The following is a 23420-nucleotide window of genomic DNA, read 5'->3' on the forward strand; positions in this document are numbered from 1 at the left end:
GTTATCATTTCTATTCTTTTATTGGGACCCCTAAGTTTCTTAGAGCACAGAGATCTCCAATTCTGAGCTCTGACACTCCTCTGCACAGATCTGTATATACCCTCCAAAGTCAATTATGGTATGGTAAGAAGTATTCTTCTTTTGGTTTTACCTCTTAATCAGTTAACTTTGTGAGATGAACACTGATGACCCACGGGTCTGAATATCACACAGAAGATAATTCCTTCTTGAAAACTGTGGTTTGAGCCTTTTGCAGGTGGAAGAATGGAAGTACACTGAGCATTTTCAAGAAAGGCACAAGTTAGAGTTCCTATCATTCTTTGGCTCAACCCATTCCAAAGTCCCTGAGGTGAATTTTATTACTTCCACTTTCAGAGTAACTAGGAGCTGGAGATGGGCTTTGATTTTGTCTTTAGTCACACTTCAGAAGCATTCAAAAGCCAATGCTTCTTGGCAGTCCTATGTGTTCCTCTTTCTCAGAATATATTCCCACTCCAATGATGGTTTGGAAAACTGTTGCTTTCAGTTCTTGCAGCCATGCCCTTGGATGCTGACCAAAAGAAAAACCAGGTGCAAACAGTGTGTGGAACAAAGTTTTGTAGGTACACTGAGGGAACCAGAAGCTTCCTGGAATCCATCAGCTTCATTGAGATAGTAAAAGAAATATGTGGTGATGTGCAGGTGTCAGTGGGAGGTGTGGACCTGAAGAAAGAGGGACTTGAATTCTGAGACATGTGGTGAGAAAAGATTCCTCTTGGGAGTTAAAACATAAGAGCTATTTATAGTAAATAAGCAAGTAAGTAAATAAAGAAACAAATACAAGAAGACTGAAGATAGATTAGCTGAGGGGATTAGTTCTGTGTCTGACCCTTTCTCAGCATTGTACCTAGGGTTTTCCATCCCAAGAGTGCCCTGGTGAGAAGATGAATCTAGAGAAAAGCAAGAGAGTCAACAGAGCACACGAGAATGATTTACTGTTTACTACACCTCTGGGGAAACAGTTTTCAGAAGAAAGGGAGAAGGAAAACCCACTGGGGAGGATGTGGGAGTTGGTGGTGTTTGTATTCAGGTCTGTGAGGGAGAAACAATCAAAAATCTGGGTATAAAGCTGTTCTTGAGGAGAGGGGTGTTTTCATTTGGGGGGGGCAAGTATTTGTTTGTTTGTTTTTATTTTTCCTTAGAACCTTCTCACCACCTTCTCCTACAGAGTATCTCATGGTTACAGTGAACCTTTTCTTTGCTCTAAAGATGGTGAGTTTTCTGGGTTTGTCTCCAGCTGGCTTCCTCGTCCCTCTTCTCCTTCTTCAGGTGTCCATACAGTGCTCAGCAGGTCAGTGTTCTGTCTCATGATTTTTATTTATTGGCTTGTTTTCAATGGCTCCGTTCACATTAATAAAAAACACTTGGTCATCCGATGGCCAAGAAAACTCCCTCATCTGGAAGCCCCTTACTCCTTTGGGTAGATCTTATGAATCTCAGAGCTATAACATTGATCAAAATCTTTGCTGAGGAGCTGAAGAAATAGTTCCTCTTGGAGAGTGCTTACCTAGCATGTGCAAGGGCTGCAGTTCAAATCCCCAGTGCCTCAGAGGAAAAAAAAAATCTTTGCTGAGTATTGGTGATTTTAGCCTGTTGGTTTTTGATGTATCTGTTGAACTATACTCAGTAATATTCACACTGCCAAGCAAGCCTAAGTACAAAGAATTTAGATTCAAGTTTCCTGAGCTCTAATGAATTATAATCTTGGAAAAATCACTTATTCTCTCTCAGACATAAGTCCCTCTTTCATAAGATGAAAGAACCCCTCCAGATAAAGTTTTCAGACTCCTGCTTTGCAGAGAAGCTACATGTGAGATCACAAGAATAACGTTTTTGTTATCTCCTTAATCTGATGTCAGTTAGGTGGTGATCAAGATTTTTAATGTCCATAGATGGTGACCCAAAAATTCTATAATTATTCTATAGAAGTGCTTTTCCATATGTATGTGTGTTATGTTTACTGCAGGACTGTTCATAGTAATAAGAAGTTGGAAGTAACGTAAATGTGCACCCACATAGGAAAAGTTTGAACATGATGGTATACACTGTTAAAAAATAATCAGGTACATCTGATTATGTGTACCAAGATGATTGAATGACCACTGTTGTAGAAATTGATATATTATGATCCCATTTATATGAAACAATGATTTTTTTTCTATTACATTGTGGCTGCACATAATGTTAAATACTCTTTTCTAAATTGAATTGTTCACCTAATTTTCATGCCAACTCCCCACTATCAGGTAGCTAGGAACGTATATCCCTTAGGTTATAATGATACTCTGGGTTTTATGCAAGAATGGAAAAGAGAGTATGGCCTCAGTCTAGCACAACAACCACTATAATGCTCCTTGTCCAGAAATGCCAGACCCACACTCTCTGGGACAGGATGGCCATGGCCACATCCTCTAATTTCATATGCCCTTGCCTTTTGTACTGGGTCCTCCTGAGCATCAACAAAGCTGCTTTTGTGGACTTTTCCCATCCTAGATCACAGCATTTCATTTATAGGCCCATAAGTCCTGACTCAATATCCATGATGTGCTGGGCCTCTGCCAATACAAGTTTTGCCCAGGGGTACCACTTACCTTCAGCCATTGTAGATTTTTACAGTAAAATAATTTTCAGACAAATAGCTGAAGTGACCTGAGGAAAGAGCATATTTTTTCACTCAGACAAGGTCCCCATTTTGGCTCTCACCCTCTTTCTCCCTCCCTTGGGAATCCAACTGTCCTTACTGGCAAGAGTTACCTAACTCTTAACACCTAAGCCAGAAACCTCTAAGTCCACCCATCACAAGAAAATGATTTTCATTAAAATAGTTCTCTATGATTCTAAGCCTTCATAGTTATTTCCAAAAATAAAAGGCCTACCTCACCTTAAAATTCCACTTTTTATCTTGGGATAATCTATCTAATCCCCTCAGTATACAGTACTTAAATCTCGGATCAGAAATGACTTCTTACCTTCCTAGGAGCAGAGTGCTAGAAGACAAAGGGATGAGTAAGGAGAGAAAGAGATAAGTTAGTTTAACACATTTATTTCTCAATAAATCTCTTTAACATGAATTTTGCATAACTTACATATAAATACTATTTGGAAATGTATAAGAAAAAGATCTTTTCAAATGCCAATCTATCAACAGTGGTTACTTCCAGAAAAATTAATGCAATCTGCTGGCAGAGAGTGAGGAAAATACAGTTGAAGAAGACAGATTACACACACATACACACACACATATATATACATTTTAGTGTATATATGTGAAAGATGTGATTTATATTTAAATACATATACTTAAGTGGATATATATTAAGTTTATATACTTAAATGAGTATATATATATAATTTAAATCAATATATATTTAAATTTAAAATATATCTTAATTCTTTGGAAAATAACACAAAGAAATATATTTGGACTCCTAAGTAAGAAAATACAAATTTGTTTTTCCTCTCATTTCACCCTAACTTATTCTCGCAATCTGTCTCTGATCCCCACATAGTATCTGGGTTTTCTGTGAATGGACCAGCTGAGCCCATCATGGCCTTGCTTGGGGAGGATGTTACTCTACCCTGCCAGCTGTCTCCTGAACAGAGTGCAGCCCACATGCACATGCCCAGATCTCCCCTGCTATGCTGGTGCTCCAGAATGGACAGGAACAAAGTGGGGAACAGATGCTGGAGTACCAAGGCAGGATCAAGTTGGTGGGAGAATCCATCAGCAAGGGGGATATGGCCCTGCTGATACAGCACATGAAGGCCTCTGACAATGGCCAGTACTGGTGTCATTTTAAAGATGGCAATATCTCACAGGAGGCCTTCATGGAACTGAATGTTATAGGTATATAACTTGGTAAGTAATGTAGGTGATAATGTAAGACAAAGGACAAGGTGAGGGCCTCTAGATTCCCAACCTGGTGCTGTTTAAATTTTGGATATATTGGTATACTTGTAGACCGTCAGTTGCCTAAACTATACAATGAGGATAAGACTATATACTCTATTAGCTTTTAAATATCAAAGAAGTTAACATTTCTGAACATCTTTTGACATTCTGTAAGACCCCAGAAAATTTATTCAGTAGTAATAAACATTGACACCCTGAAACATTAACTTTTACACAATCAAGAGAGAAAAGTAATCAATAAAATGAGAACTAATTTCTAGTTTTACTTGTTCTTATTCTTTTCTCTTCCTAGAATGACCCCAAGGTTTTTTCAGTCCAAGCACAGCACAAAAGTAGGAAATGCATGCCAAACTGAGTCACATGTCAGCCTAATGCTGACCTCTTTGCTCCAGGTTTCTCTCAAGGCTAATGAAGGACAAATCAGCTATCAGCTTCAGGGACTCTGAGCCACAAGGACCACCAGCCTTAGATACATGCCTTCTCTCCTCAGGTTTGGGCTCTTCCCCTCATGTTCACATGACAGGACCCAAGGAAGGTGGGATCCAAATGCTATGCTCCTCAGGTGGCTGGTTCCAAAAACCCAAGGTGCAGTGGAAAAACAAGGCAGGAGCAAAGCTACCATCCCTCCCTGAGGCTTACACCCAAGACTGGAGTGAGGTCTTCCATGTGGAGACATCCCTTGTGGTCACAGACAACTCCCTGAGCAATGTGACTTGCTCCATCCAAAATCTTCTCTCTGTTTGGGAGAAAGTGTCATCCATCTTCCTCCCAGGTTAGTAAAATCCAAGGAGAGTATGGTAAGAGAAGGGAGGAAAGAGGGAAGGGTTTCCTCCAGGACAGTCTCTGACTGTGTCTACATACTCCTTAGTCAGAGCCCTTCTTTCCCAGGATGTCTCCATGGAAAGCAGCCCTGGCTGGGACAGTCCTTGTGCTGGGGCTTCTCCTCATTGGGATCAACTACATTGGCTGGAAAAAAAATCAAGCCAAAGAGAGAGAGATAAAGAAAAGGGAAAAAGAATCTCATGAAGAACAACAGATGAGGAATGAGAAGGAAGTGTCACTTAAGGCTAGAGTTAAATTGGGGCAGAAGGGTGAATTAGTTCATGGAAGAGCTATGGAATAGGGTAGTTGAGGGACTCAGAGTTTATCAAAGGACCTCAGGGGAAATACAGGGTATCAAACATTCCACAGAAATAGGAGTCCTGTACAAAGGAGAAAATCACATGAGAAGATCAGTGGACAGTGGACATCGGGCTTCTGAAGTGTGGCTCCTCAAACTATACCCTGCTCTTCCTTGCCTGTTCCTAAGCCTGTGTTGCTGTTTCTCTCCTTGTGCAAACGTCTTTCTCTAGGTTCTCTTCCTACTTATCCTTCAGTAATAAGCAATCTGAAAACTCCCATAAAGTATGGACATTTAATATTCCTCTGTGATCCTGTGTCACCTCCCATGTAACTTTTTTTAATTCTTGTCAGTTTAGATGGGACACACATGCTTGATAATCTCTCCATATAAATTATGGGGTCCTCAAAAGATCTAAACAGAAAGTTCTCAATAGAAGAAACACAAAGGTCAATAAATATATGAAAAAATATTTAACATCTCTAGCAATCAGGGAAATGCAAATCAAAATGATACTAAGATTTCATCTTACTCCAGTCAGAATGGCAATGATCAAGAATACAAATTCTGAATATACAAGAATATAAATTCTGGTGAGATTGTACAGAGAAAGGAACACTCATATGTTGTTTGTGTGGGACTTCAGCAATGGGAACATTAGTACAATCACTCTAGTAAAGCAGTTTGGAGATTCCTCAAAAAGCTAGCGATGGAACCATCATATGACTCAGCTATCCCACTCCTGGGTATTTTCCCAAAAGATCTAAAATTGGCATACTACAGCAACACAACCACATCAATATTTAGAGCAGCATGATTCATATTAGCTAAGTTATGTAATCAACCCAGATGCCTGTCAAAAGACAAATGAATTAATAAATGTGGTGCATATATACAATGGAGTTCTACTCAGCCATTAAAAAGAATGAAATTAGGGCATTTGCTGATAAATGATAGAAATGGAGAATATCACACTAAGTGAAATTAGCCAACCTCAGAAACTGAAAGGTCAAATGTTTTCTCTCATATGTGAAAGCTAGAGTAAAATAAAAGAAATGGGGAGGGAGTAAAATAAAAGAAATGAGTAAAATAAAGAACCAATAAAATACAAATTAATAGCAAGTGAAAGATAGTCTACAGTCTAGTAGAATAGAAGGAGGAGGAGGAATGGGAGGATGGAAGAAAAAAGAGGGAGGGAAAAGGGAGGATCATGAACTAAAATCAATTTCCATGCATGTATGAATTTGTCAGGATGAACCAACTACTGTGTGTAACCATAAAGTTCTAATAAAAAATACTAAAAAATATAATTATGGGGCCCTCAAGGGAAAACCAAACCTAATTCATATAGCTACTTACCAAACTCAGGGGCAGCTAAACTCAATTTGATGGATTTTATATCTTCCTCTTCTAGCAAATCTCAAGGCAGAGCTTGGTGAGTCTTGCTTCTTTCCATGCCCACTGTAAAGTCTGTTTTTCCTTTCCACACTTCTTCTGGATCTCTCACTGAATGTCATTTCTTTCAGAACGAGGGAAGGCATTGTACCATGAAGGTAAGAGACTATGTTTCCCACACCACTTGATGTCCCAATGCCCAACACTTCCTCAGCTCCCTCTCCTTGGAGGAAAAGACCAAATGATTGAATGAGGAGTAATGGAAGAAAAATAAGAGAAAAGGAGAAAAATGTGAGACCACAGATTAATGTCCTACCTTATTTTACCTGGATTTGTTCTTTTTTAGATTGGAAGAAGGCCCTGATATATCCTGGTAAGTCACTCCTAGGTATTAAATCTTTCCAAGTGCCTCTGGTATTATGAACATGACAAATAGAGAAAGAAGAGCTGGGCATTGTAAAACACACCTGTATTCCCAGAAACTTGGGAGGCTAAATCAGGAGGATCATGAGTTCGAAATCAGCCTCAGCAATTTAGTGAGGACCTCAGCAATTTAATGAAACCTATTTCAAAATAAAAAATTTAAGAAGGGCTTGGATTGTGTGGAATGTGGCTAAGTGGTTAAGTGTGGTTAAGTGTGTTCAATTCCCAGTATAAAAAAAAAACCATAAACACACACACATACATATGCACACCTGTGTTCTTGTAAGTTGTGAAAATATATTTGGCATCTATATGTGATACTTTGTATTGGGAGGTTCCAATAATTGTTTTCTAGAACTAAGAAAAAAGGAGAAATTAATGGTAAAGTCCATAGCAACCTGATAGGAGTAGGACTTGACATTAACTGTTAATCAGTATCACCTAGGAGAAGGAAGGAAAAGAACTGAGAATGATTTTGATGAGATTTGGGAAGAATAAAGAATACCCTATTGTGTTAGCATTCTTATATTGCAAATAATGTTTAAAAGAACAAATAATATATTTCAGATTTGGGGAAAATACACTACGGATTTTACCTATTTTGCCTATTCAAAATAAAGTAAAATTGCATAGAAACTCATGTTTAAATTTTTTGAAAAATAATTTTCAACATATTTTAATATCATTTGTAAAAATATGTTTATGTGCTGTTAAGGGGAATTAGCTATTTTTATACCTTCTAATATCCATGACTATGTACTGCATGAACTTACAAGTGTGTGTATGTGTGTTCATGTGGTTTTGTGTAATATTCAGTTAGACCTCATAAACATGCTAGGTACATATTATTGTACAATTTCTATATGCCAAACATTGTGTTATGTGTTGGTGGTAAGAGCCATTATCTCTGACCCTGTGAAAGTTAAAGGTCCATTGGGGAATATAAACTAGAAACCAGAACACTATACACAGCTTAATAAGTGTTCCTATGATTTAAGGAGAGAACAAAGTACTACAGGGGAGGACGTGTGAGTTTTAATGGTGACTCTACCAATTACAACTGAGGAATCAGATCATTCTCTTTCTTGACCTCAGTCCCCTTGTCTCTAAGATGAAGAAGATGGAATACATGATATTGGATGTTCTTCTTGACTCATATAGGTTCTATATATCACAGTGCTAAATTTCTTCCTGGAGGGCACTTCAATGAGGGATCACATGCTGCACTTGTTAAGAATTATGAGTAAGTCCTTAATCTGTCAACTGTCCCAAGATTCATGAATATATCCAATCTCTAAATAAAATCACCAGTCCATTATGAGAGACGTGACCCTAGGAAGAAAAAAAATGCAGTTCTATTCCACATAAAGAATCTGATTCTGGAGAAAAATGTAAAAAATCTGACTACAGTGATGAAAATAATAAGGGACTATCTAAAGACCTTAGACATAAGTTAAAGCACTACTCTGAAAAGGTCATAGGCTGGAAAAATCCCCAAATAAAACAGAATGAAAGGATATTTCATGCCACCCATCTGCAGTGAGTGGGTACACAGTTCATCAGAGCACAGTGCAGGGGTACTTTGAGCACTGGGCAGCAGCTCCAAGTGTTCTCCAAACGTGGCTCAGGTGGGAGAAGGTTAGTTCTCCAGCACCAGGCTGCATTGTGGCACAGTTCCTAACCTTGTCACTCATCCTAGTTTTGGAATATTAGCAGAGTTTGAGAGCATTAGTGAATGTAGTAAGGAGAGTTGAGAGGAGAAAATAATGAGCCAGGGCTGGAAATATTTTTTCCTTTTCATTCCCTGAATACATTTCTATCCCAGGCTCAATTTATATTGTTTTTTTTCCATCCTGGTGAGTGTCTTTTGTTTTTTATTTTTGACTCCTTTCCAACCTGCCCTCTGATACACTATCTTCTTTTACTAATACCATCTTCCAGCTGAAAAGACAGAGGCACCATTATTCAGGTAAAATGAAGGAAAAACATGAAGTTCACTAAGTATTAGTCTGAACTGAAAGTTGCTGCTAGAATTAGCTATTCTGGTTGGTTCCACCTTCACTTATTGGCCCAGATTTCTTGTTTGTGGGATCTACATGGTCCTGAAAACAGAATGAACATAGTCTTCTCAGCTGTGGAGACCCCTAAGTGAAAAGTGTTCAGAATGGCAAGAGTGCTCAGTTGCTTCTTTAAAAAAGGTCAGTTTATGGGAAAGCTGTTACTAATGGAGGAACATGGTTCTAATTTATAGAGAACATGGAGAGAACAATAGTCTCAAGTAACCAATGCAAGCCCTGGCTCACCCTGGCACTCTGCCAAAGGCACCAAGAGCAGATAAAATGGGTCAAGTAGCACAGCCACCTCCCAGCACACACACAAAGGAGAGATGCTTTTTCTCCATCAGCTCCACATTTTGTTTAAGACTTCACTTGCACAATAGCTTTCTGAATTATATAATGGTGGATTTTTTTTCCTTCTTCCAGTTCCTGTGATTCTAAATCATGGACTGTTTTACCAGAACATTTCTGACCCAAAGAAAAAAAAAATGGCAAAAAGAAACACAGGATCTTCTTCTTGGTAGTAAGGAAGGAGACTGCAACCACCTCACACTTCATCAGAGAGGCTTCACGTCAGGGAGATATTGCTGGGAGGTGGATGTCAGGGACACTGATGAGTGGGTGCTAGGCGTTTATGAAAAGTACAGAGATGAGATAGGACCATTTGAAAAACCATCAAAGAAGATATTCAGAGTCTTACAGAAGAAGAAAGGTGAATACAGGGCTCTTGCCTGTTGTTCACAGAACATTTTCCTAGAAAAGCCTCTCCTCACAGAAAAGTGTCCACAGAAGATTGTGGTTTTCTTGGATTATGAAGATAGTGACATATCTTTCTATAACATGATCGATGGTACCCACATCTTTTCCTTCACTCAGGTCAGTTTCTCTGGGTTTCTCTATCCTTACTTCACACTTAAATCCATGGAGCTCTCCCCATCGGCATAATTAAAAGTGAGGGCGGTCAGCTGATCCAGGGGCCATCGTGGAGTTGCCTGGGCTTCTGAGTCTCCGCAGCCATGGCCAGTCAGTCGCAGGGGATCCAACAGCTGCTGCAGGTGGAGAAGCGGGCCACTGAGAAGGTGTTGGAAGCCCACAAGCAAAAGGACCAACCAGAGGCTGAAACAGGCTAAAGAAGCTCAGGCTGAAATTGAACAGTACCAGAAACCAATTATTTGTACAATTAATGTGTTAATAATTAAAACGAAAATTTTAAATAAAACTGAAAAGAGAGTTCCTTTTTCTACAAATCCTTGCCAGCACTTGTAATCTTTAGTCTTTTTGAAAATAGCCCATCTTTTTTTCTGTATTTGCAAAAATAATTTGCAAAAATAGAACAGTTTAACAAAATATCAATGTAAAGTGCTGAGAAATGTTACATATGACAATTTTTTTAGTTATACATGACAGTAGAATCCATTTTGATATAATTATACAAATATGGAATATATCTTATTCTAATTAGTACCCTATTCTTGTGAATGTACATGATGGTAAGATTCATATATATATACATAGGAAAATTATGTTATTCATTCTACTGTCTTTCTTTTTCCTATCTCCCCTCCCATCCCTCCATTCCCCTTTGTCTAATCTACTGAACTTCTGAAAATAGTCATTCTTACTCGAGTGAACTGATACCTCACCATGCATTTGCATTCTCCCAATGGTTACCAATATGAACATTTTTTCATATATCTGTTGGCTATTTGTATGTCTTCTTTTAAGAAATGTTTATTCAGGTCTTTAGCCTGTTTTCCTTCTTTTTATTTTTTTCTTTCTTTTTTCTTTCTTTTTTTAGTACCAGGAATTGAACCCAGTAGCACTCAACCAGTGAACCATGAGCAACATCCCCAGCCCTTTTTATATTTTATTTAGACACAGGGTCTTGTCAAGTTGCTTAGGGCCTCACTAAGTTGCTGAGGCTTACCCCCTCTTCAGTCTTCTGAGTTGCTGGGATTACAGGCATACATCACTGTGCTGTTCCTATTTATAAATAGTATTTGTTTTATGCTATCAAGTTGTTTCAGCTCCTAATAAATTCTGAATATCAACCCTTTGTCAGATATACACTTTGCTAATATTTTTTCCTTTCTGTAGGTTGTCTCTTAGGTCTATTAATTATTTCATTTGCTGTGCAAAAGTTTTTAGTTTCACATAATCCCATTTGTTAATTTTGCTTTTGGTGGGTCGCATTAAAAAGTTTTTGCCAGGTTAATGTCCTGAAGCATTCTTCCTATTTTTTTTTCCCAGTAGGTCATAGCTTCAGGTCTTGTAAGTTCCTAATCCATTTTGAGTTGATATTTATAACTGATGAGAGGTAGGGGTTGTTATGGTTTAAATATAAGGTGTCACCAAAAAAAAAGCACATGTAACAGACAATGCAGGAATGTTCAGAGGTGAAATGATTAGAATATGAGACTATGACCTAATCAACTGATGGACTAATAATTTGAAAGAACTACTATACTGGGTGGTAACTGTAGGCAGGTTGGGTGCAGCTAGAGGAAGTAGATCACTGGGATTGTACCCTTGGGGAATTATTTTTTGTCCTGGGACACAATAGGACTTCTCTGTTAGGTTTATCCCTTGTTCTTCTATAAGGTAGGAAGAATATCAAGCTTCCTTCTACAAAGACTGAGAAGTAAGAAATTTGAAGAGTGTAAGGTTCCTATTGCCACTGCCTAAGAGGGATTAAGCCAAGTAGCTTAGGAAGTTCTCCTCTAAGCTTTGGGTAAATATTCTTATAAAATAGCTCTGGTGGGGACATTCTTCCTGGAGAATTTCTTCCTCCCTGTTAACAGGTTGCATAAAGAAAATCCAATATCTTTTTCATTAGCATATACTTTCATAGAAAAGAATTTTTTCCATTTTCTCTGAAGTGTTGTAAAAAGATTTAGAACATTTTTCATCATTAATCATTAATTTACATTTCAAATCCATGAGCTAGAATACATGGTTATGCTATCTAGAATTATCCTACGTCTAGTACCAAGACAAAACTAAGAGAAGAGTAATCTACAGTAATCTTTTGGCAGAAACAAGCAATAGTCTTGTAAGAACTCGGTGTCTTGAGATTCTACTTCTTAGCTTCTTCCATTTTTTTTTTTTTTCTTTTTCTTGTAGGCAGACAGGTAGAATTAGGGGAACTGGCATGGGTGAATGCAAAATCTCATATGGAATGACTACATACCTAAAGTGAAAGAACTGTCTATGATTTAACAGTGAAACTATAAACTAGGATAATACCTTAATGATCAGTTATAGGGGAAAAGCAACAGATCCTAGTACAGAGGAAATAGGTATTCATTTGAGGGTAAAGGCAAGCAATTATGTGTCTTCAAATATTTGAAATAATTGATCTGAGAGAAAGTCATGTCAATTGGAATGCTACTGCATTTGAAGAACTACTAGGATTCAGTACAAACATGCATTTCATATACCATGTAAGAAAGTGAATACAGTCAGTTCTCTGTATCCATTAATTTCACAAACCAGAGATGAAAATATCTTTTTAAATTGCATCTGTGTTATACATGTACAGACCTTTTTCCTTCTCATTTTTCCCTAAGCAATATAGGATTGCAATCAAGCTGTCAGCTAGTCATCTAAAGGCATGGCTGGGGCTGGACTGGAGGCCTCAGTTCCTCACCAAGTGGGCCTCTGTGAATACATATTTCATTTTTCTTATTCTTTTCATTTTTCTTGTGATGTCTGACTCACAGATTAGATATGTATTTCATTTTGTTTTTTAAATTATGTTTCCCAAAGTGCTGTACCACTTTATATTCAAATAAATACTATATGACAATTTCAGGGACTCCACATGATAATCAATATTTGATTTTGTCACATTTTAAAATTATATCCATGTTAGCCAATATGAAGTGATAAATTCTTTTTATTACATTTTCCTGATGAATATGTTGACTTAATGATCACTCACACATCTTCATTTTTTTAAATATTCATTCAAATCTTTTATATATTTTATTGAAGAAAAACATTTTTTAGGTTTTTTCATTCATTCATGCCTTCCTTAATTTCTTTCTGTAGTGTTTTATAGTTCTTAGTTGCATAATATTGCATAACAGTTGCTAGCTATATTCTTAAGTATTTTATTTGATTCTATTTTAAGTGATACATGCATTTCATTTTCCAAATGCTAGAATACCAAAATAAAATTGACTATTTTTTCTTTAATTTTTATTTTTACAGACTGCATTTTGATTCATTGTACACAAATGGGGTACAACCTTTCATTTCTATGGTCGTACACAATGTAGATTCACACCATTCATGTAATCATACAAATACATAGGGTAATACCGTCTGTCTCAGTCTACTATCTTTCCTTCCCCCACCCACTCTTGCCCCATTTTCTTCTACACCATCTAAAGTTCCTCCACTCTTCCCATGCCCTGCCACAAACCCCTGCTCCCCCATATGTATCATTGTCCACTTATGAGAGAAAACATTCAGTCTTTGGTTTTTTGGGTTTGGCTTATTTCACTTAGCATGATATTCTCCACCAGCAAATGCCATAATTTTATTCTTCTTTATGGCTAAGTAATATTCCATTGTGTATATATATATACCACAGTTTATTTATCCATTCATCAACTGAAGGGCATCTAGGTTGGTTCCACAATCTAGCTATTGTGAATTGAACTGCTATGAACATTGATGTGGCTGCATCACTGTAGTATGCTGATTTTAAGCCCTTTGGGTATAAACAAAGGAATGGGATACCTGGGTCAAATGGTGGTCCCATTCCAAGTTTTCTGAGGAATCTCCATACTGCTTTCCAGAGTGGCTGTACCAATTTGCAACTCCACCAGCATTGTATGAGTGTACCTTTTTCCCCACATCCACACCAACACTTACTATTGCTTGTGTTATTGATAATAGCCATTCTAATTGGAGTTAGATGAAATCTTGGGGTGGTTTTAATTTGCATTTCTCTAATTACTAGAGATGATGAGCACTTTTTCATATATTTGTTGATCAATCACCTGTGTATCATCTTCTGTGAAGTATCTGCCCAATTCCTTAGCCCATTTATTGATTGGTTATTTGTATTTTGGGTATAAAGTTTTTAAGTTCTTTATAAATTTTGGAGATTAGTGCTCTGTCTGGAGTGTGTATAAAAGATTTTCTCCCACTTTGTAGGCTCTCTTTTCACATTATTGATTGTTTCCGTTGCTGAGAAAAAGCTTTTTAGTTCGAATCCATCCCATTTATTGATTCTTGTTTTTATTTCTTGCACTCTGGGGGTCTTCTTAAAGAAGTCTGGTCCCAAGCCAACATGGTCAAGATTCAGGCCTACTTTTTCTTCTATTTGGTGAAGGGTCTCAGGTCTAATTCCTAGATCCTTGATCCATTTTGAGTTGAGTTTTGTACAGGGTGAGAGATAGGGGTTTAATTTTACTTTCCTGCATATGGATTTCCAGTTTTACCAGCACCATTTGTTGAAGAGGCTGTCTTTTCTTCATTGTACATTTTTGGCACCTTTGTCTAGTATAAGATAACTGTATCCATGTGGGTTTGTCTCTGTGTCTTCTATTCTGTACCATTGGTCTACCTGTCTATTTTGGTGCCAAGACCATGCCATTTTTGTTACTATTGCTCTATAGTATAGGTTAATATCTGGTATTGTGATACCTCCTGCATCACTCTTCCTGCCCAGTATTGCTTTGGCTATTCTGGGTCTTTTGTTCTTCCAGATGATTTTCATGACTGCTTTCTCTATTTCTATAAGGAATGTCATTGGGATTTTAATTGGAATTGTGTTAAATCTGTGTAGTGCCTTTGGAAATATGGCCATTTTGACAATATTAATTCTGCCTATCCAAGAACACAGAAGATATTTCCATCTCCTAAGGTCTTCCTCAATTTCTTTCTTTAATGTTCTGTAGTTTTCATTGTACAGGTCTTTCACCTCTTTTATTAAATTGATTCCCAAGTTTTTATTGTTGTTGTTGTTTGTTTGTTTGTTTGTTTTGGAGGCTATTGTGAATGGAGTTGTTTTCCTAATTTCTCTTTCAGATGATTCATCACTTATTTATAGAAATGCATTAAATTTATATGTGTTGATTTTATATCCTGATATTTTGCTGAATTCATTTATTAGGTCTAGAAGTTTTCTGGTGGATTTTTTTGATCCTCTAAATATAGAATCATGTCATCGGCATATAGCGACAGCTTGAATTCTTCTTTTCCTATTCCTATCCCTTTAATTTCTTTGGTATGTCTAATTGCTCTGGCTAGTATTTCAAGCACGATGTTGAATAGGAGTGGTGAAAGAGGGCATCCCCATCTTGTTCCAGTTTTTAAAGGGAATTCTTTCAGTTTTCCTCCATTAAGAATGATGTTGGCTGTGGGCTTAGCATAAATAGCATTTACAATGCTGAGGTATGTTCCTACTAACCCTATTTTTTCTAGTGTTTTCAGCATGAAGCAGTGTTGTATTTTCTCAAATGCTTTCTCTGCATCTATTGAAATAATTATGATTTTTAACCTTAAGTCTATTAATGTGATGAATTACATTTATTGATTTTCAGACATTGAACCAACCTTGCATCCCTGGGATGAATCCCACTTGATCATGGTGCACTATCTTCTTAATATGCTTTTGGATGCAATTTGCCAGAATTTTGTTAAGGATTTTTGCATCTATATTCATCAGAGATATTGTTCTAAAGCTTTATTTCCTTGATGTGTGTTTGTCTGGTTTTGGTGTCAGAGTGATACTAGATTCACAGAATGAATTTGGAAGGGTTCCCTCCTTTTCTACTTCATGAAATACTTTGAGGAGTATTGGTATAAGTTCTTCTTTGAAGGTCTTATACAACTCAGCTGGGAATCTGGTCCTGGGCTTTTCTTGTTTGGTACGCTTTTGATGACTTCTTCTATTTCATTGCTTGAAAATGATCTGTTTAAATTGTGGATGTCCTCCTGGTTCAGTTTGGGAGGATCATATGTCTCTAGATATTTGTCAATGTCTTTAAGATTTTCTACTTTGTTGGAGTATAGATTTTCAAAGTAGCTTCTCATTATGTTATGTATTTCAATGGTGTCTGTTGTGATATTTCCTTTTTCATCACAGTTTTAGTAATTTGAGTTTCCTCTCTCCTTCTCATTGTTAGTGTGGCTAAGGGTTTATCTATTTTGTTTACTTTTTCAAAGAACAAACTTGTCATTTTGTCAATTTTTTGAATTGTTTCTTTTGTTTCAATTTCATTGATTAGAGCTCTGATTTTAATTATTTCCTGACTTCTACTACTTTTGGTGTTGTTCTATTCTTTATTTAGGGCTTTGAACTGTAATGTTAGGTCATTTAGTTGTTGACTTTTTATTCTTTTCTTGAATGCACTCCATGCAATGAATTTTCCTCCTAGCACTGCTTTCATAGTGTCCCAGAGATTTTGATATATTGTATCATCATTCTACTTTACCTCTAAGAATGTTTTTAATCTCCTCCCTGTTTTTTGTTATCCATGCTTCATTCAATAGCATGTTATTCAATCTCCAGGTATTGGAGTTGTTTCTGGTTTTTATTTTGTCATTGATTTCTAATTTCATTCCATTATGATCTGAGAGAATACAAGGTATATCTCTATTTTTTCTTTGCATTTACTAAGGGCCACTTTGTGGCATAACATATGGTCTATTTTAGAGATAATGTGCTGCTGAGAAGAAAGTGAATTCACTCACTGATGGATGGAATATTCTATATATGTCTGTTAAGTCTAAGTTACTGATTGTGTTATTGAGTTCCATGGTTTCTTTCTTTAGTTTTTGTTTAGGAGATCTATCCAGTGACAGTGATGACAGTGGTGTGTTAAAGTCACCCAGAATTATTGTGTTGTGGTCTATTTGATTCCTGAAATTGAGGATTTGTTTGACGTATATGGATGTGCCATTGTTTGGGGTATAAATATCATTATGTATTCCTGATTTATGACTCCCTTAAGCAGTATGAAATGTCCTTCTTTATCCCTTCTGACTAACTTTGGCTTGAAGTCCACTTTATCTGATATAAAGATGGAAACCGCTGCTTTTTTACTGAGTCCATGGGCATGGTAGCTTTTTTCCCATCCTTTCCCCTTTAGTCTGTGGGTGTCCTTATCTATGAGATGAGTCTCTTGAAGGCAGCATATTGTTCAGTCTTTCTTTTTAATCCAATCTGCTAGTCTATGTCTTTTGATTGATGAGTTTAGGCAATTAACGTTCAGGATCATTATTAAAATATGATATGTATTCCCAGCCATTGTGGCTTATTTTTGGTTTTTAACTTGACTTGATTTCTCCTTTGATTGGCTTTTCCTTTAAGGTAGTTCCTTCCTTTGCTGACCTACATTGTTGTTGTTCATTTCCTCCTCATGGAATATTTTGCTGAGAATGTTCTGTAGTGCAGGTTTTCTATGTATAAATTCTTTTGTTTATCATGGAAGGATTTTATTTTGTCTTCAAATCTGAAGGTTAGTTTTGCTGGGTATAAGATTCTTGGCTGGTAACCATGTTCTTTCAAAGCTTGAAATATTCTAGGACATTCTAGCTTTTAGAGTCTGGGTTGAGAAATCTGCTGATATCCATATTGGTTTCCCCCTATATGTAATCTGATGCTTTTCTCTCACAGCCTTTAAAAGCCTATCTTTATTTTGTGTGTTAGGCATTTTCATTAAAATGTGCCTTGGTGTGGAGCTGTTGTAATTTTGTGCATTTGGTGTTCTGTAAGCTTCTTGTAGTTGATTTCCCATTTCATTCTTCAGGTTTGGGAATTTTTTTATATTGCTTCATTGAATAGGTTTTTCATTCCTTTGGTTTGTATCTCTGTGCCTTCCTCAATCCCAATAATTCTTAAATTTGGTCTTTTCATGATATCCCATAGTTCTTGGAAGTTCCATTCATGATTTCTTACTGTCTTCTCTGTTTGGTCAACTCTATTTTCAAGATTAAATATTTTGTCTTCATTGTCTGAGGTTCTGTTTTCCAAGTGATCTAGTCTTTTGGTGATGCTTTCCATTGAGTTTTCTATTTGGCTTACTGTTTCCTTCATTTTAAGGATTTATGTTTGGTTCTTTTTCAGAATCTCTATCTCTTTGTTGAAATGATCTTTTTCTTCCTGCAGTTGCTCTTTCAACTGCTTTTGGAATGATCATTTATTGCCTGCATTTGCCCTCTTATCTCATTCTTTGCTTTGTGAATCAATTTAATTATGTATATTCTGAACTTCCTTTCTGACATTTCTTCTACCATGCTGTCATTGGATTCTATTAATATAGAATCTTGGTTTGTTTGGAACATTTTCTTCCCTTGTTTTTTTCATGTTGTTCATGTATCTTCCCCTCTAGCAGTGCAGAACTGGTGTATTGCAGTTTCCCTCCTCTAGGCTTATAGTGACCCTGCAGGTTTCCAAAACCTCTTATTTAAGGGGGAGAACAATATTAGCAGCACCCAGTTCAGACAATATGCATCCCTAAGCCAAATAGCCCCTATGAGTATGTTAACAATATTGTCATAATAAACAGAGAGGATGAGTTCAATTATTATCTATAGTATAACAAATAGATTTACAATGAGGTCTGCAGTTTCTAATGGAGCACAAAAAGGATGGAGATGGGTGTAGGATGTAATTGTTAATGGGATAAGAAAAGAGTATGTAGAAGTTCTAGATCATAGGAAGAGTGAAATTGTAATTAAAAGAAGTTGGTTGTTAGTATGAGAAAAGGGAGAAAGAGACTCTGAGGAAACAGGAAAACAAAAAGAAAATAGAGCAAGAAAAATAAAGAAACAAAAACTAAATTTTTTCAAAAATGAGAAAAAAAATCTACACTGTAACAGTCATATACTATTCAAACCTCCCAGTCTTCAAAAACCTGATGCATAAGAGCTACCTGATATTGAACTTCCAGTCTCCAGCAGGCATCTCAGGATGGGATTTGCCCCATCTGAAAATGGTAGCTTCCACTTCCAAGATAACCCAAGATGAACACACTGGCTTCCAAACATATTGGCAAATGGGGAGCTGCAGCATGGGGCATGGGTGCCAAGCCCTTGTGGGGTGTGGTCAGTCGCACCAGGGGTCCTGGTGGTGGGGTATGGTCAGTCAGGCTGAGGGATCCTGGAGGCAGGGCACAGTCAGTCAGGCTGGGAGTCCTACTAGTACTGGCTGTTGTCCCAAAATGGCAGCAGTCACGTGTTACCAAACCTGCAGGAACTGTCACAGTGGACTTCCAGGCAACAGCAGGCAGCTGGCAATCTGCTGGTGGTCTGCAGGTGGTCTTCAGGCTACTGGCGGATGATTGGCAGGTGGATCTCAGGTAGTGGGTGATGGGTAGGTGAAAGGCAGGCAATGGGCAGGCAAGAGGCTGGCAAGTGGCCATATGGCAGATGATAGGCAGCAGTCAGTGAGCAATCTGCATTCAAAAAGTAGTCAATATGCTGGCAGATTGCAGGTGATCAAGGTGGAAAAATGGGGTAAACAGCAGGGGATTGATGAGCAGCAAAGACTGCCTCACAGAAAAACAGATATCCTTTGCTTGAAACCCAAGTTATGGAGCAACAAGGAATACAGCCTCCCACTAGTCTGCCATCTTGGATCTCTAAAATTGACTTTTATATTAAAATTGACTTTTTTATTACTGAGACCTTGTGAAAACCACTGATGAATTCTAGTAGTTATGTGGTTTTACATATTCCATTGAATTTCTTATATACATAAGCATATTATCTGTGAATGAAGATACTGTCTTCTTTTTTTCCAATACAATTTTGTATCCTGATATTTTTTGCTATTTATCAGCTCCAACAGTATTCTGGGGGAACTTTTAGGGTCTCCTAAGTATATGATCATATCATCTGCAAGGAGAGATAATTTGACTTCTTCATTTCTTCTTTGTATCCTTTTCTTTCTTTCTCTTGCCTGCTTGCTCTATCTGAAGTTTCAAGTACTATGTTCAAGAGGGAGAGTTCTCATAATTGTCTTATTCCTGATTTTTGAGAAAAATTTCTCAGTTTTTCCCTATTCAGAACTACATTGGCCTTGGGTTTTTCACAGATAGATTTATTATGTTGAGTCAAATCCTTCTATATCTGGTCTCTTCTTTTTCATGAAGGCAGCTGAATTTTGTCAAAGGCATTTTCTGCAAGTATTGAGAGGATCATGTGATTTTTATACTTGATTCTATCTTTGTAATGTATTACATTTATTGATTTGCATATGTTGAACAATCCTTGCATTCCTGAAATTGAATAAAATTGATTATTATCCATATAATCCATATGTTGTTGAATTTGGTTTGCATAGTTTTATAGAGGATTTTTGCATCTATGTTCACCAAAGATATTGGTCCATAGTTTTCTTTACTAGTTATGTCTTCATCCAGTTTTGGTATAAGAGTAACACTGGCTTTGTAGAATGGTTTTTGAAGTGTCCCTTCTCTATTACATGAAATATTTTGAGGATAATTGATGTTAGTCCTTGGTTTTTTTATTTGTTCTTTTTAGATATATGTGACAATAGAGTGTATTTTAACATAGTACACATACATGGAGTATAACTTATTCTAATTAGGATCCCATTCTTGTCATTTTACATGAAGTGGGATTTCACTGATTGTGTATTCATACATAAACATAGAAAAATTATGTCCAATTCATTGTACTGTCATTCCTATTCCCATCCTCCCTCCCTTATCTTCATTTCCCTTTGTATATAAACTGATCCATGACATGAAGGATGATGTAAGGAGTGAAACCAGAAATAAACTTCTGGAGGTGAAAATCCCTTCAATAAAGAGGCAGAGATCCTGAAAAGAAATTAAGCAGAAATTCTTGAAATGAAGTAATCAATAAACTAAATTAAAAATTCAATAGAAAGCATCACCAACAGACTAGACCACTTGGAAAACAGAATCTCAGGTAATGAAGACAAAACATATAATCTTATAAATAAAGTTGACCATAGAGAGTAGATGTTAAGAATCCATGAATAGAACTTCCAAGAACTATGGGATAACATGAAAAAACAAATTTAAGATTTATTGGGATACATGAAGGCATGGAGATACAAAGCAAAGGAATGTACAATATTTTCAATAAAATACCAGAAAATTTCCCAAACTTAAAGAATGAAATGGAAAATCAAATACAGAAGGCTTACAGGACCCCCAAATGTACAAAATTATAACAGACCCGCACTAAGGCACATTGTAATGAAAATGCCTAACATACAGAATAACAAGAAAACCTGCATTACAGAACATTCTCAACAAAATAGTCCATGAAATAAAATTTTAAAAAGTGAAAAACAGCAAAGGGAGGAACTATATACCAAAGGATTAGTCAATCAAAACAGAAACTAATTTAAATTGAAAACTAGAAATAAACCCAGATGCCTGTGAATACAAATCATATCTCAATAATAACCTTGAATATTAATAGCCTAAACTCATCAATCAAAAGACACAGACTGGGAAGATTAGATTAAAAATCAAGACCCAACAATGTGCTGTCTCCAAGAGACTCAGTTCATAGGCAAAAATATCCACAGACTGAAGGTGAAATGATGGGAAAGAACATATCACTCATATGGATCACATAAACAAGCAGGGTTTCCATCTACACATCAGATAAAGTGGACTTCAAACCAAAGTTAATCAGAAGGAACAAAGAAGGTTATTTCATACTGCTTAAAGGAATTACACATCAACAAGACATTAAATCATAAATATGCCCCAAACAATGGAGCATTTTTGTATATTAAACAATCCCTTCTCAATTTCAAGAATCAAATAGGTCATGACACAATAATACTGGGCAACTTTAACATACCTCTGTCACCACTGAATGAATCCTCCAAACAAAAACTAAACACAGATACTATAGAAATAAATAATACCATCAGTAATTTAGATTTAACAGGCATATATAGAGTATTTCATCCATTAATGAGCAACACTTTCTCCTCAGCAACACACAGATTCTTCTCTAACATAGAGTATATATATCTTAGACCACAAAGCAACTCTTAGCAAATACAAAAAAATAGAGACAATACCATGCATTCTATCAGATCAAATGGAATGAAATTAGAAATCAATGATACAATAAAAAATAGAAGTTACTCTAACACCTGGAGACTAAATAATATGCTTGGATGATGAATGGATAGTAGAAGAAATCAGGGATGAAATTAAAAAATACTTGGAGGTAAATAAGAACACCAATACAACATATCAAAATCTCTGGGACACTATGAAGGCAATGCTAAGAGGAAAGTTCATTGCATTAAGTGATTTCAATAAAAAAATAGAAAGTCAGTGAATACATAACCCAACATTACATCTCAAAGCCCTACAAAAAGAAGAACAAATCAACACTAAAAGTAGTAGAAGACAGGAAATAATTAAAATCAGGACTGAAATCAATGAAATTGAAACAAAGAAACAATTCTGAAAATTTACCAAACAAAAAGTTGGCTCTTTGAAAAAAATAAATAAAATTGATAAATGCTTACCTATGCTAACAAAGAGATAAAACTCAAATTACTAAAATTTATGATGAAAAGGGAAATATCATGACAAACACTAATAAAATACAGAAGATAATCAGAAACTATTTTGAAAATTTATACTCTAATAAAATAGAAAATCTTGAGGACATCAACAAATTTCTAGACACATATGACCTACACAAACTGAATGAGGAGATACACAATTTAAATAGATCTATTTCAAGCATGAAACAGAAGATGCTGTTATAGTTTGGATGTGAGGTGTTCCCCAAAAGCTCCCATGTAAGACAATGCAAGAAGGTTCAGAGGAGAAAGAATTGGGTTGTGAGTCTTAACCTAATCAGTGAATTAATCTCTGATGGGTAACTGGAGGCAGGTGGAGTGTGGCTGGACTAAGTGGTTAATTTGGGGCATAGCTAAGGGTATATATTTTGTATCTGGAGAGTGGAGTCTCTATCTCTGCTTCCAGATCAAAATGTGAATTGCTTTCCTCTGCCACACTCTTCCACCATGATTTTGTCTCACCTAGAACCCCAAGGAATGGAGTCAACCTTCTATGGGCGAAGACCTCTGAAATCATGAGTCCTCAAATAAACCCTCCTCTACAGTTGTTCTGGTCAGGTTCTTTAGTCACAATAGTGAAAAAGTTTACTAAAACAGATGCCATCAAAAGCCTAACAAGTAAGAAAAGCCAAACAGATTCTCATTCAAGTTCTCCCAGACTTCAAAGAAGAATTAACACCAATAGTCCTCAAATTATTCCATGAAATAAAAAAGGAGGAATCCCTTCCAAACTGTTCTATGAAGCTAGTATCACCCTAATACTGAAACCAGACAAAGACACATCAAGGAAAGAAAACTTTGGACCAATATCCCTGATGAACATAGAATAAAATTCTGGCAAATCATATACAAACCATATTAAAAAGATAGTTCACCATGATCAAGTGGGGTTCA

At 36.5% G+C, this 23420-nt stretch overlaps 1 protein-coding gene and 1 pseudogene across 1 annotated transcript; both read left to right on the plus strand.

The window, feature by feature from the left end:
• Positions 1-537: 537 nt before the first annotated feature.
• On the plus strand, positions 538-9892 carry LOC124989320 (butyrophilin-like protein 1). The gene is given in 10 exon segments (XM_047559221.1): positions 538-694; positions 3549-3656; positions 3659-3886; positions 4443-4724; positions 4825-5043; positions 6487-6507; positions 6599-6625; positions 6814-6840; positions 9374-9464; positions 9466-9892. Coding segments are annotated over 10 exon segments (1587 nt in total).
• Positions 9893-18934: 9042 nt separating this feature from the next.
• The window catches only part of LOC124989321 (leucine repeat adapter protein 25-like), a 57024-nt pseudogene continuing 52538 nt past the window's right edge, over positions 18935-23420 (plus strand).

This window comes from Sciurus carolinensis, chromosome 7 (assembly GCF_902686445.1).
Source record: "Sciurus carolinensis chromosome 7, mSciCar1.2, whole genome shotgun sequence".
Classification (NCBI taxonomy): domain Eukaryota; kingdom Metazoa; phylum Chordata; class Mammalia; order Rodentia; family Sciuridae; genus Sciurus; species Sciurus carolinensis.